The sequence below is a fragment of the Acipenser ruthenus genome, chromosome 15 (assembly GCF_902713425.1).
Source record: "Acipenser ruthenus chromosome 15, fAciRut3.2 maternal haplotype, whole genome shotgun sequence".
NCBI lineage: Eukaryota > Metazoa > Chordata > Actinopteri > Acipenseriformes > Acipenseridae > Acipenser > Acipenser ruthenus.
Genome location: NC_081203.1, coordinates 35218830 through 35232332, shown reverse-complemented (window position 1 = coordinate 35232332; position 13503 = coordinate 35218830). Strand labels below are relative to the sequence as shown.

General features: G+C 40.6%; 1 protein-coding gene across 2 annotated transcripts in view; it reads left to right on the top strand.

Annotated features, from left to right (window-relative positions):
• Positions 1-7469, top strand: part of LOC117422490 (MAM domain-containing glycosylphosphatidylinositol anchor protein 2) — a 129882-nt gene extending 122413 nt beyond the window's left edge. The window contains exons 14-16 of one of the 2 annotated variants that reach the window (XR_009307419.1): positions 1265-1423; positions 3168-4853; positions 5392-7469. Coding sequence is in view for 1 of the 2 variants with exons in the window: in XM_058988083.1 (XP_058844066.1) it covers positions 1265-1423; positions 3168-3298; positions 4754-4861 (398 nt within the window). In the remaining variant the exon portion in view is untranslated. Of the gene's footprint in view, positions 1-1264; positions 1424-3167; positions 4862-5391 lie in introns of those variants that run through there. The other variant, XM_058988083.1, reaches the window with a different exon arrangement.
• The last annotated feature ends 6034 nt before the right edge of the window (positions 7470-13503 follow it).

Here is a 13503-nt window from a genome sequence, read left to right as displayed (position 1 = left end):
GAATTCACAACCCTCAAACGCACAAGGGCAGAGTGCAGGCCTGCTACTGTGAAGAACCACTACTCTGGTTCCAACTAAAGGGGTTCTGTTGTACTGACAATCATCCTCAAAGTCTTCAAGCCTCTGGGCTTCCCGCAGATAAGAAGAAAATATATCATTACCGGGAGCCGCCGCGGGTGTGCTGCTGCAATTTATCACTCCCCTACCTTTCCTGGCTGCAGCTTTATTAAACTCGCCAGAGGAACATGATGGGATTTTCATTGATTTATTCAAAAGACACTGTTGCTGAGCTGGGGTTTTTTCTCTCTCTCTCTCTCACACACATTGTGTGTTTGAGTATTGTTTAACCATTGTTGCGCACATTGATTACCAATCTGTTAAATATATTCTTACCCCCACGATGTACACAAGCAATATGTGATCCAAAGTATGAAACAAAACACTCAGAAATACACTGTATTTAATAGTCTTGCTGCTCGGTTACCAACACTTGAAAGCCACAGTTATAGGATGGTGCTAACCAATGCATGAAGTACTGTAGCTGCTATTCAAGCCCTGAACCTTATTGAAAGAAAATGACTTAGCTTGAAGTGAGCCCCACTTTGGGCATGAAGGGGGTAATTATGACTGGAGATCAGCTAGACATAGTTAATCTACAGACATGTCAAGAGTGACATACAGAATACTCAACTGAGGGGTAAACCTTATGGGTTTTGTCAAAACAGAAAAGACATTACCCTGTATACTCTGTATATAAAATATGAGCAGCGACCATTGCAACAATTGCAGCCTGGCCCATGCAAAAAAGGTCAAACTTATCAGAAGCTAGTGCCGCATTTCCATCTTACTCTGGGGCCAACTTGAAAGCAATTTTAAATCAGTCCTGGAGATCAAACCGATTTGACTGGGACTCTGTCAGCCCCAGTTAGGATTGTAGACTGGTAGAAGCACATCTCTCCAACTCGCACTTCCATAGGGAGCTGCCTAATGAGTCGCCGCTGTGAAGAGTGATAGTTTTAAAAGCCTGGACTGCAGAAACAGAAACCGCATGTAGGCAGAATAGAGGGCTGTTAATGATCATAGTATTGGGAAATATTGGAGATAGGCAAATTCATTTATAATTGAAAATAGACTGAAAAAAAAGCTTTTTTTTGCCAAGGATACTTGTCATTAATCCTCGATAGCTTACTGTGCCACAGTTACAGAAGCTCATCCTTCTCATGTCCATTACATTCACATAAACTCCTATCCTGTTCTGTTGCAGGCTTCTACATGTACATTGAGACTTCTCGGCCCAGACTGGAGGGTGAAAAGGCGCGACTGATGACCCCTACCTTCAATGTAGCCCCCAAAAACCCCTACGGAGCCACCAACTCAGCATACTGCTTCAGCTTCTACTACCACATGTACGGAAAGCATATAGGTATGTGGAAGGATGTCTTCAATAGTGAAAGGACTTGAGTGTGAATCTGATGTGCTGGTTTGGTATGGCTGAATGTAACTGCATATGTAAAATGGCTAGTCAGCTGAATTTCTGAATTTCGGGTGTGGTTTTAGAAATGACTGCTGTAATATTGGTCACCTCCATACCTGCATCTAGCAGATCTTTGAGTTAGGAAATCAGAAGTGATAGAAATTACAGGTACCGTATGAAGTAACATTTATATTTCCTGGAATATTTAGTGAGCCGAAACAACAACAGAGAGAATGATGGAGAACATGCTAGGATAATAAACAGGCATGAAAGGGAATATAAGGAAAGCATGGATGGCATATCCCTTTAAGGTTGTTCTGTAATTTTTCGGCCGCTGTATTTTTCTCATCCCCTCTGTGCTGTTCATTTACCTGCAGCCTTGTTTATTACTCTGGGGGTTGGCGTTTTCCAAGTCTCGCAGGAGGCTGCCCTGTGTGTCTGACAGCTCATGGGGAATAGGAGATTGCTCTCTACAAGATGACATTTACGGGGGGCAGCCGAGACGTGAACATCAAAGCGTCCTCTGATCGTCACTGCTGAGACAGCCGGCGTGCAACTTTGGCACCATCAAAGGCAGTTTAGTTAGAGATGCTTTTTTTTCTCTTCTTGAACTCAGAGGAAGATTCGCTGCTCCTGCACTAGAGCTTGCTGTAATTGGCACGAGCAGTGGGCACATGACCACGCCGCTTGGTGTAAGGAAGTCTATCCTGCCATCAGTGGCTAAACCCTGTTAAGAGCTGAAAGACTCAATCCCCATCTGCACTCCAAACTGCACTCGAGTCCTGGCAGGAGACCTGAACTGATACAGCGGTATCATGCTGGCTCGGGTAGTTATCCTGCGCAATAGATTTCACTGAGCGGGAGGTCCTGCGCAAGCATCCACAAGCACAGAGTCACACACACAGCAACTGTAAAGGGTCTTGCCCATTCAAGGCGTTTGTTAAAAAGTCACTCAATACATTAAAAAAAAAGAGTGCAGGCACATTAGTTAAATATTTGTGCGAGTTTACCAGGTTATAGCTGATTGTACACCGGAGCGTTCATAGGATGGGAGGACTGCATGATATTAGTTTGAGGAAGGCTGGTGCAAAATCAGTTTAGCTATCATGTTCACCATGTACAGTGTGACAGACAAACTGACACGAGGAGCCTGAAACTGACACGTTGCCATTGAGTGTTTCTTTTTGCACTGCAATTGAGTGAGCAGCTGCTTAAAACTGTTAATTTAGTAATTAAACATGCTGTTGCATTGTTACTACACAGTGATATATGTCATTACATTGTTATTAAGAGACATTAGGAGACATGTAACGTAAAGTTCAACCCAAAGAATTCCCTTTTTTTTGCACCAAAAGATTGAAGGTTGAATATCATTGCTAGTCTGTGTAGACTCTGTTTCGTTTTGATTTCCATATAATGCTCTCTGTAGTCTGAGGGCATTGCTTCTAGCTGGGTATTATTATTATTATTATTATTATTATTATTATTATTATGTATTTATTTATTTATTTATTTATATTTGAATGACTTGGCAATCTTCAAATTTGAAGTTAGAATCTGGTGGATAATATATTCATAATAAATATTACTGGTACTGGTGCCAGTGCTAAATGGAGCTAGAACATGGATGTATTCTAAAAACGTAGTCACCACTCCTTTAAGATTTCTGTTCTTTCTTTTCCTCTCCTTGAAGGTACTTTGAATGCATATCTACGTCTGAAAGGCCAGACCACAGTAGACAGCCCGGTGTGGGCGCTGAGTGGGAACCAAGGCGAGCACTGGAGACTGGCCACCGCGAATATCCACCCCAACACCTCCTTTCAGGCAAGTGCCGTTCTCCCTGCAGTGTCAGGAACAGAACAAACTGGACAGGAAGATATGAACAGTCTGTATTCTAATTAGGTCATTGCCATCTATAACTGTTAAACACTCCATGGGACTACATTTAGAAATACTAAAAGAGAAAACGTGATCAATTCAATGACAGACGTTCCGACTGCAGTACAGATCTTTTACAATGTCTACAAGCGTTGAAAAGGGATTCTAGTGGAAACATTTGTTGTTGAAGTTTCTTTTAGTATCCCCTATTAGGTAATTGATCAGACTTGCCTAGTAGCAGTACACAGTGGTCCTGCGTTATTAAAAGCTCACTATATTAGTAATACACAATTTTAGATATACTGTACATACTTTAGTATAACTTAGAAGAAATGTTCTAGCCAGAAAAGCTGTGAATAAAACTGTAGTTAATGAAGATAATGCTGAGCCAGGATTTAAAACCATAATATACATTTTATGATAAACATGCTGAGCAAAGAGAAAAATTGTCCTTTTTTTCCCTTTGGAAAAAGTTTAATATCGCTGTAACATAAAATCCAATGTGACTCGCCCGTCCCAATCATCGTAATGAGGTTTATAAAAGAGGACCCATGTACAAAGGGCTTTTGCCATTCAAAAGCATCCATCCGTGAAATGTTGGCTGTTCCATTCTGAGTCCTATAATTATAAGGGATTCAGACTTCAAGAAGCTGAAAAGAAGCCAGGAAAGATTAGGAAATTGTCTTTCTGTTCCCAGTTGTAAATTACTTAACAGTCACCAGTCACTAAGGTGACATATAAAACAAATGGGGTTACAGGCACACGGCCCGCTCCAGGAATAGCTAATCTTATTTGACTCCCCTGATGGGACAACACATTTATATCCTGAGCGAGCTCCCAGTGGGATGTACGAGCAACAAGAGTGTGGCTAAAGAGCAGTGTTGATGTTGTAGAATCAAAGACTAACACCAGGAGCACACTGTCTTAAAAAGACTTTCATGATGCTTTCATAGTACAATGCCCATGCATTGTGAATTCCCCATATGGAGGCTGCATTGCTGAATCCACATGGATCCTGTTGGATTAAAAGCTTGGTAGAGAGCCGACTGTAACAAGCAGTGATGCACTGCCGTTACAGATTCTGCCCTGTCTCCTGTCGGGGAAGTGAGATCAGAATGCAGACGAGCCCGGCTCTTTTGCATGGTGGTAAGGACACTCGCTTGGGTACGCAGGGTTGCTGGTTTGTGCCCAGCCTCCGCCCTGTTACTCAAGGATCAGGCTAGTAAACTGCATTAGAAGAGCACGCTGAAGAGAAGAATCGCATTGCATCATCAGAAACCAAGCTGTTGAATTACAATGTGTTAGCCTACATGTTGATGCCCCTCCCCCAATACCTCTCTTCATTTTACACATGATCATCAATAAAGAAATGTGTCTGACCAATAATGTACATTCTTGCAGATAATCTTTGAAGGCATTCGAGGTCCTGGTATAGAAGGAGACATTGCCATAGATGATGTGTCTCTCATGGAAGGGGAGTGTATGAAAGCAGACGAGCCGAGTAAGTGATGCAGATTAATAAGAAACGACACACCTGGGTCTGTGGGACAGGAGCTCAAGGACTCAAGATATTTGATCATAGATGATGAAAATCTTGTACAGCGTGCTGTCAGAGTCCCAGTTCAATCTTTGTTGATATAGGTCTGCTACTGATGGAAACGAAAAAGGAGATCGGTTTCAGCGCATCCCGGTAGCTTAAGTTGTTTGTCATACCTGATTTGTATTTTCCTTCTAATAAAAGAACCAGAATGCAATGCATGTAGGCCTGTAGTGTATCATGCTAATCAATCCAGCTCCTTTCAGCCGCAATGTTAAGCACATGTTAGCCATCCATAATTATAACATACAATCATTAACCCTGGGGCTAAAACTTAGATGAAAAGTCAAGCAGACAAGTGTTTCAGCAGATTCCTTCTAACTGTTGTGGTGATTATCTGTTGACAGCCTAGGTGTAAATTTCCCCTGTCGCTGTGATTAAGTGCATGTGAATGGTAAGCATGAGTAATGGACTGACAGAACAATCCGTGTCTTTTCCTCAGACGTCGCTGGGGTATCTGCCTGCTCTCCTGGTGGATCGCATATATGGCAGCTACCAGTCGCCCTACTCCTGGCTCTGTATAGCCATCGAAGGTGACCTTTCACAGGCAGAGGCTACAGAAAGATTCATCAGGCATTGGCATGACGAAGGAGTCTTTGTACTTGGACCTTCATAATAAAATTACCAAAGATTCATCCGCTGAACTGCTGAGGGGAACAGAAAAGCACCTAGGGTACCCGAGGGAGCAAAAACAAACAAACAAACAAACAAACAGAAAGGAAGAATAAAAAAGATAAAAGCCACTTATTTTTTAATAAAATATATGCAGAAGATGCTCCCAAGGGCAGAATGGAGAGCTGTTTATGTGACGTTTTGGTTGTTTCTGAAATAATGGCTGGGCAAGTCTGGATTGTTTTTATATCAAGGAGAGAGACTGATAAAGATTGGAAATTCCAGTAAAGCACAAAGACATGGCTGTTTTTTTTTGTTCCATCATGTCAAAATCACTTGTTGCCAAGAAATCAAATGGATTGCTGAAAAAAAAACAGGATACAGAAAGTGTTGTCAATTACTCCCCTATACCAAGGCATTGTCAAGAAAGAGTGAATTCTGCTCGCACATCTGTGGCTCTCGGATTCTAGCTGACAATATCCAATACTCCAAGATTTGTGTAGCATTCTGTTCCTTCTTTCTTTGTATCCCCATGCAACCTACAATGACCCAACACTGACAACCCCAGAAACCCTTGCCTTTCACTCTTAGCATAGCTTCACAAAAAAAAAAAAAAAGATAATTTCTTCTGCCTCTCCTGCATGATTGGCTGTCCACTGTACCCCAAAACTGGGCCCACGTTATTTTATTGGTCTTATTGAAATCTGCTTGTGTGTTGTGGAACAGGGGGTGTCTGTTTTACATCATTAACACTTCCCTGCTACCAGTCCTACATCCGCCATAGGAATGTGAGCCACCATCTGCCATGAACCAAGTGCCTTTAAATTTTAAATAAGCCTGAAAATAAAATAAAAGTATATATAAAGATAAATATTTGCACCACTCCTGGTGGGGCTATTTTGTACACAGTCGACAGCCTACCTGTGCTGTTTAAAGGTAGTAATAATAAAAATTAAAAAAAAAGATTAATAAAAAATTGTATTAATGACCCGGAGCAGTCCCTCCATAGCTTCTGAAGAAGAAAAGAAATGAAAATGCTACCTAAGTCGTCCTGGATGGGATATTTGTTATAGTCTTCAAGGCAGCCATGGCCTTTGAGCAAGCAATCCTCTTTGAATTAAAAAAAAAAAAGAAGAAAAAAATAGTTCTGTACCGAGACTGTAAATTGGAAGCAGTGCTCTGAGTGGGGTTACTGAGCATGAGCGGAATGACCAGTACAAAGGTGTCTGGAGAGGCGAGCACAGCAAAGGAGAGCAAAGCCTGTGATTGATGCCCTTATTTAGAGGAGTAGTCTCCATTCCAGATCGAGGCGGCCCTAGGCGTGCAAAAAACAAACCCCAGTATGGAACTGCAGTGCAATGGGAATGTGTTTCTGTGTCCGGACTGTTCGGAGCGAGGCGCCGTCCTGAGGCTGAGGATTGGGAAGGATGACTTGTGGGCTCCTTGCCTCTGCCCGTTTTTGTCAAAACTTTCTGAACAAAATTAAAACAAAAAAAAAATATTTTATTACCTTAGCTGGAGTGTAATATTACTTTTACACAAAATGAAGAAACTGTAAAGAATGACTTGGAGCTACCTGAGACCATACAATACCTTGACCAGTTGGTTTTAGAAATGTATTGTGAATCTCCCTTTTATCCTTGATTATGATGACATTTAAAGACTTTTCTTTTTTTTGGCTTAAATTATCTGACCTTTTAACTTCATATAACAGACTTTAATTTTGTTTTCTTTCAGGAAGATGTACTTGTCCTTCTTGACTCCCTTGCATTTAAAACAGAACCAGAAAAACTGATATGCAAATAAATGGGTAAATCAATAATTTAAAATAAGTTCTATAGGTAACCTTTGTGACTATTCATACACAAAAAGCACAAGATGTAATAATAATAAAAATCATAATGCAGAGGCTTGATTTTTTCTTTTTATTATTCTGTAGAAATACTTTGAAAAGAAAAAAAAAACCTTGCAACTTAAAAAAAAAAAAAAGATTTTACATCCGTGTTGAATAAAGCTCTTTTCAGGTAAGATGAGACAGATTGCATGTGTGCTTGCTGTTTTAAACGAGTCTGATTACAACAGACATTTGCATAAGGAACACCCCCAGACGACAATGACATGTTTGATTAGTTGTGCTTACCTTTGATGTGTTCAGGATTGAGAAGCTTCCCTGTCTTGATGTGTTCAGGATTGAGAAGCTCTCCTGTCTTGATGTGTTCAGGATTGAGAAGCACCCCTGTCTTGATGTGTTCAGGATTGAGAATCTCTCCTGTCTTGATGTGTTCAGGATTGAGAAACTCTCCTGTCTTGATGTGTTCAGGATTGAGAAGCTCTCCTGTCTTGATGTGTTCAGGATTGAGAAGCTCCCCTGTCTTGATGTGTTCAGGATTGAGAAGCTCCCCTGTCTTGATGTGTTCAGGATTGAGGAGCTCTCCTATCTTGATGTGTTCAGGATTGAGAAGCTCTCTTGTCTTGATGTGTTCAGGATTGAGAAGCTCTCCTGTCTTGATGTGTTCAGGATTGAGAAGCTCCCCTGTCTTGATGTGTTCAGGATTGAGAAGCTCTCCTGTCTTGATATGTTCAGGATTGAGAATCTCTCCTGTCTTGATGTGTTCAGGATTAAGAAGCTCTCCTGTCTTGATGTGTTCAGGATTGAGAAGCTCCCCTGTCTTGATGTGTTCAGGATTGAGAAGCTCTCCTGTCTTGATATGTTCAGGATTGAGAAGCTCTCCTGTCTTGATGTGTTCAGGATTGAGAAGCTCTCCTATCTTGATGTGTTCAGGATTGAGAAGCTCTCCTGTCTTGATGTGTTCAGGATTGAGAAGCACCCCTGTCTTGATGTGTTCAGGATTGAGAATCTCTCCTGTCTTGATGTGTTCAGGATTGAGAAGCTCTCCTGTCTTGATGTGTTCAGGATTGAGAAGCTCTCCTGTCTTGATGTGTTCAGGATTGAGAAGCTCCCCTGTCTTGATGTGTTCAGGATTGAGAAGCTCCCCTGTCTTGATGTGTTCAGGATTGAGGAGCTCTCCTATCTTGATGTGTTCAGGATTGAGAAGCTCTCTTGTCTTGATGTGTTCAGGATTGAGAAGCTCTCCTGTCTTGATGTGTTCAGGATTGAGAAGCTCCCCTGTCTTGATGTGTTCAGGATTGAGAAGCTCTCCTGTCTTGATATGTTCAGGATTGAGAATCTCTCCTGTCTTGATGTGTTCAGGATTAAGAAGCTCTCCTGTCTTGATGTGTTCAGGATTGAGAAGCTCCCCTGTCTTGATGTGTTCAGGATTGAGAAGCTCTCCTGTCTTGATGTGTTCAGGATTGAGAAGCTCTCCTGTCTTGATGTGTTCAGGATTGAGAAGCTCTCCTATCTTGATGTGTTCAGGATTGAGAAGCTCTCCTGTCTTGATGTGTTCAGGATTGAGAAGCTCTCCTGTCTTGATGTGTTCAGGATTGAGAAGCTCCCCTGTGACAGCCCATCTTAGTGCAGGGGAAACAAAAATAAAAAGAGGACAATGCATCTTTAGTGTCGTAATTGTGCTTTCGAGATGGTGTGTTTATTAGTGTCGTTTCACCGTATGAGAGCAGACACCCTCTGACTTCTTTGCAATCCACTGTTGAACACAGATCCCTAAAAAATAGGGAACACTTTACACAAAGCGTCTCTAATTACTGTGTATTTACACAGTAGTTACTTCATAAATACTTGTGTACTTACACATAATGACAATGTTATTATGCATAGTTACAATGTACTTAATGGGTACCCTCTTTTGCACAATAACCTTAACCCTATCCTAACCCTACCCCTCTAACCAGAACCCTTTTCTGATACAATTGTGTACTCGCATATAATGTGCAAAAAGATTTACCCATTAAGTACATTGTAACTATGCATAATAACATTGTAATTGTGTGTAGAGACACTTTCTATAAAGTGTTACCAAAATAGTTTGATGGAACTGCTGCCAAGTCAGCTTTAGTTTGTGGTGCAAAATAATGAAGTCAATGCCAAGGTTATTATTTAAAGCTGGACCTTAGCTAGCAATGTAACAGTCCTCGACCCGGCCCACGCGCTCACGGGTAATGATGAGTTGCTGTTGTTCCTCTGCGACAGTCAGGAGGTGTCCCTTTGACATGTGGGATTCCTCTGCTACCTGATCTTATGACACAGTTTCCCAGTACCTGTAAACCTGAAGTTTCTGACTGGTCCTCCTGGGCACTGACACACTTTCTCTAATGGCCAAGCTGGAGGTTTTGTGAGGCTCCCGAAAGGCCTCTATGACAGCTTCTTCAGCATCATTATCCAGGTCTAGAAAGCTGGAGATCTATGAGAAGGGTTTAGACTTCAACGCATTTCGAAGGCATTACTAAAGTCACAAGTCACACAGGGGCAAGTGAAGGGAATGAGATAGATCAAGCTGTTTCTTCTGAAAGGAGACCCGCCCATGTGTACATGTAGGTGTTTATATAAATGCACCTTTAAATTGACATCTGCTTTGATAGGAGAGACTGATCAGCCCACCGCCTTCATTATCTCTACCTTGTTGATGGCTTTTTCTGGCGGATGTGAAAGTGCATTTTAAAAACATGTTATAGTTGTACTTTTTTAAAATGGACATTTATCATATAAAGATTACAGCAATGACGCATCTTCAAAACTTGCTCTTGGAAAACATTGCAATAGTTTGTTTTGTTAGTGGATTTCCTGCTGCCCCCCTTTCTTCTGGCATCGTTTTTTAAGGTTGGATTGCTAGGGATCTCTGAACCCATAAAGGGCTGAGAACGCGAAACTTGTTGCAGGAATCTTTAAAAACGTTCCAACCTTACCTCAAACACCTGGCCCGGTGCACACTCAAATATACCTAGTGATCTGAAAACAGTCCCTTAGTCTTTGGGAAGCAATCCATTCTGGGTGCTTCTGATTATCTTCAGTGCCAAGACATATGAGTAGGGTTGTGTTTTCTTCACATTTCATGGTCTAAAAAAAGGTATTTCAAGATTAAACATAGTATGCATTCAAGCAGAAAAAAAAAGTTTTAAATGGATAACTTTCTCTAGTTATTACACAACAAAAACAGTCAATGCTAAATATTAGAATATTTTGTTTTTTATGTCCACCTTTTAAAGACATTCTATTTTCTTCAAACAAAATAAAAATATAACTAAATGTTAAAATAACAACATGCACGTTAAATGTCTCCTGGTACTGGACAGAGCGATCTTTAGCAGAAATATTTTCAATCTTTGATGCAGCTGCTGTCTTTTTCGTTGAAGACATTTTGAAGAAATCCTGCAGCTCTATGCAGTGTGTGTTCAATCATTTAGGGGAAGCAAACTAAACCGGCTGCCAGGTTCCTAAGTGCAGGGTATCAGGTAGTCTGTCAGTAAGGAAACGTTTGCTGTATTTATTTTTAAGTGATAAGAAATTGGCCCATTTCTGAAAGAATATTCACAGGGAACTACATATTACGTGGCAAAGGATACATTTCGCTGAACTCGTGAAATATGTGATAACTGAAAAAAATATAACGTATTTGAGTAATTTTCATTAATCTTGTAGTCAGAAATCCAATCCATCCAGCTGAGAAAGGATCTCAGGTGAAAACAACCCAAAACATTTGCGATCCAATTTCCCAAACAGCCTATGAAGCAAATATGGAAACTGCTATACTTGATCTAGGAGATCTAGGTTCAGAGGGTTGGTGTTGTACGGGTGTGTGCTGAAAAGAAATCATGGAGGAGTTCACTGCTTAGTCATGGCCTAGCTATCTTAGGGGTAGAAATGGGCCACCAGCAATAAAGTGAAATACAAACTCAGTGACTGATCAATATAGCACCATCAATTTGTAAGACGAGAACCAACTAAAGACTATAATTTGTTATAATACAATTCTGTATTAACATAACACTGCAGTCTACTTTCACACCGCTGTTAGTCCCCTAAATACATATTTTTTTCATTAGCATCTTAGGAACCGTATGCTATAGTAGTTTTTCTTCTAGGTGTTCCTCTTGCTTAGAAGGTTTTGCATTAACTATGAAGTCCATCAGCAGAGCGAATCTACATGTAAAGCATAGGGAGCTTTTCAACAGGGATTCCAAAAGAAGACAGGGGGTGTTCCATGAAGTTCAACACGTTACATAGGCCTTCTCTGTCATCATTTGTATTTCTGTTTGTCTGTTTCCACCATTCACAAATTCCAAACCATGGAACGATTATGCTATTTAAAGTGTATTGTGTATGTCAACCATTGCAAAGCTGGAAAAATGGCTGTGTATGCCAGTGCCAAGAGGTTTTGATTCTGGGATAAACTGCAAAAAAAAACAAAAAAAAAAAACTTTGTTTTTAAATAAAAACCTTTTTGGGAAATGAACAGTAATGTGAGTATTTATTACTTTGATATCAGGACTGATGGAACAGCTACCAAGTTATTATTACAGAAGATTTAAGGCAGTTATTGTGTTCACCTTGTACAGACAGACTGACAGGATCAGTGCATAACAGGGCACATTGTGAATGAGGAAATTAAACAAAACCCTCTTTTAAAGGATCGGAATCCACCATTACTTTGTACTGGACACCGTATATCATTAATCTGTCATCTATTATATATCCAAAATGGGACACTACAGAATGGTTAGCTCTTATATTAACCAAGAGTCAATATGGTTTGATTGAGTGAAGGTCTACAAACAGGACTGTGTGTTTCTTTCCAAGCTCCCTGCAACCTAGTGATCATGTCACTCATTGCTGCACACTGGTTACAGGACTCTTCAGTACCCATTCCAGTCTACAAGAGACACAAACTAGCTCACACACGTGACAGTTTCCAACACATTCACGCTTGACTTGGATTGGTCTCTGTTGCTTCGATCACAAGAAACAAAATCCAGCATAGGCTTGGGGGGCAGAGACAAGGTTGTGCTAACCTCAGAATTCAAAGTCTGTTACAGATATATCATCAATACTGACAAACTGTCAGATACCGTCAGGGTTTTTGACTGTGTTTAACACAATATATATATCCATTAACAATGTCTTTGCTTTGGGTGGGTATGAACTACATGCCTTGAATGGGGCATGAACCCATTACTTTCTGAATTATAGTCCATGGCTGCCGTATCCTGTGGGTATTACAAAACCAGCAGCAGTCACCCTTGTGGGAACTGTGAACATTTCTGTGGAAGCAAGTTTATAATGCATGTTTAAATCAATAATCTGTTAACGGAGAAGCTGATTCCTCACCTGACTGAGCTTTAAAAAAAAGAAGTTATTTATTATTTATTATAAATGTAAGACTCGTTAACATAGTCATAACACAAGAGGAATGGCTGCAGTTTCTTGTCACTGTGGTATTAAGAATTCAAAAGTGAATTGCAAATGCAAGAATTATTCAATATGCCAGTCAGATGCAGCAGGTGTGAAGTAAGTAGACAGTGCAGTTCAATAAGAAGAAGAGAATACCCAGAAGCCAGGAAGCAGATGATGTGTTTGAATCCCAGTGCAGTCACTGACTCACCCTGAGATCTTACGGCATTGGGTGTACAAATAACCATTTTGAAACTATGAATGATGTTAGGGTGTCCTATAGTTCAACATTGCAGCCCTCCAAAGAGGTCTTGGGAAAATGTGTTTGTAATATTCCTTTATTGTCGATTAAAAGTATTTTCACTGAGCAACAAAAGTGTCATGCTTGGTTTTGTCACTTAAAAGGACCACAGTAACCACAGTAACCACAGTTTTTAAAGGGATATATGCGTCAAGAAAGTAAAGTTAAAATTGAGAAATCCTAGGAACCCCCCCTCCCAAAAAAAGGTCCAGACATCGTAGTGTCACTCAAGGCTAAACCCTGATTTATATTTTCAAGTGTGCCATTAGGCATGAGAACTTGGTTGTAGAATTAATAAGCTAGATTAGGAGTGCCCAATTACGTCCCTGGAGGGCCAT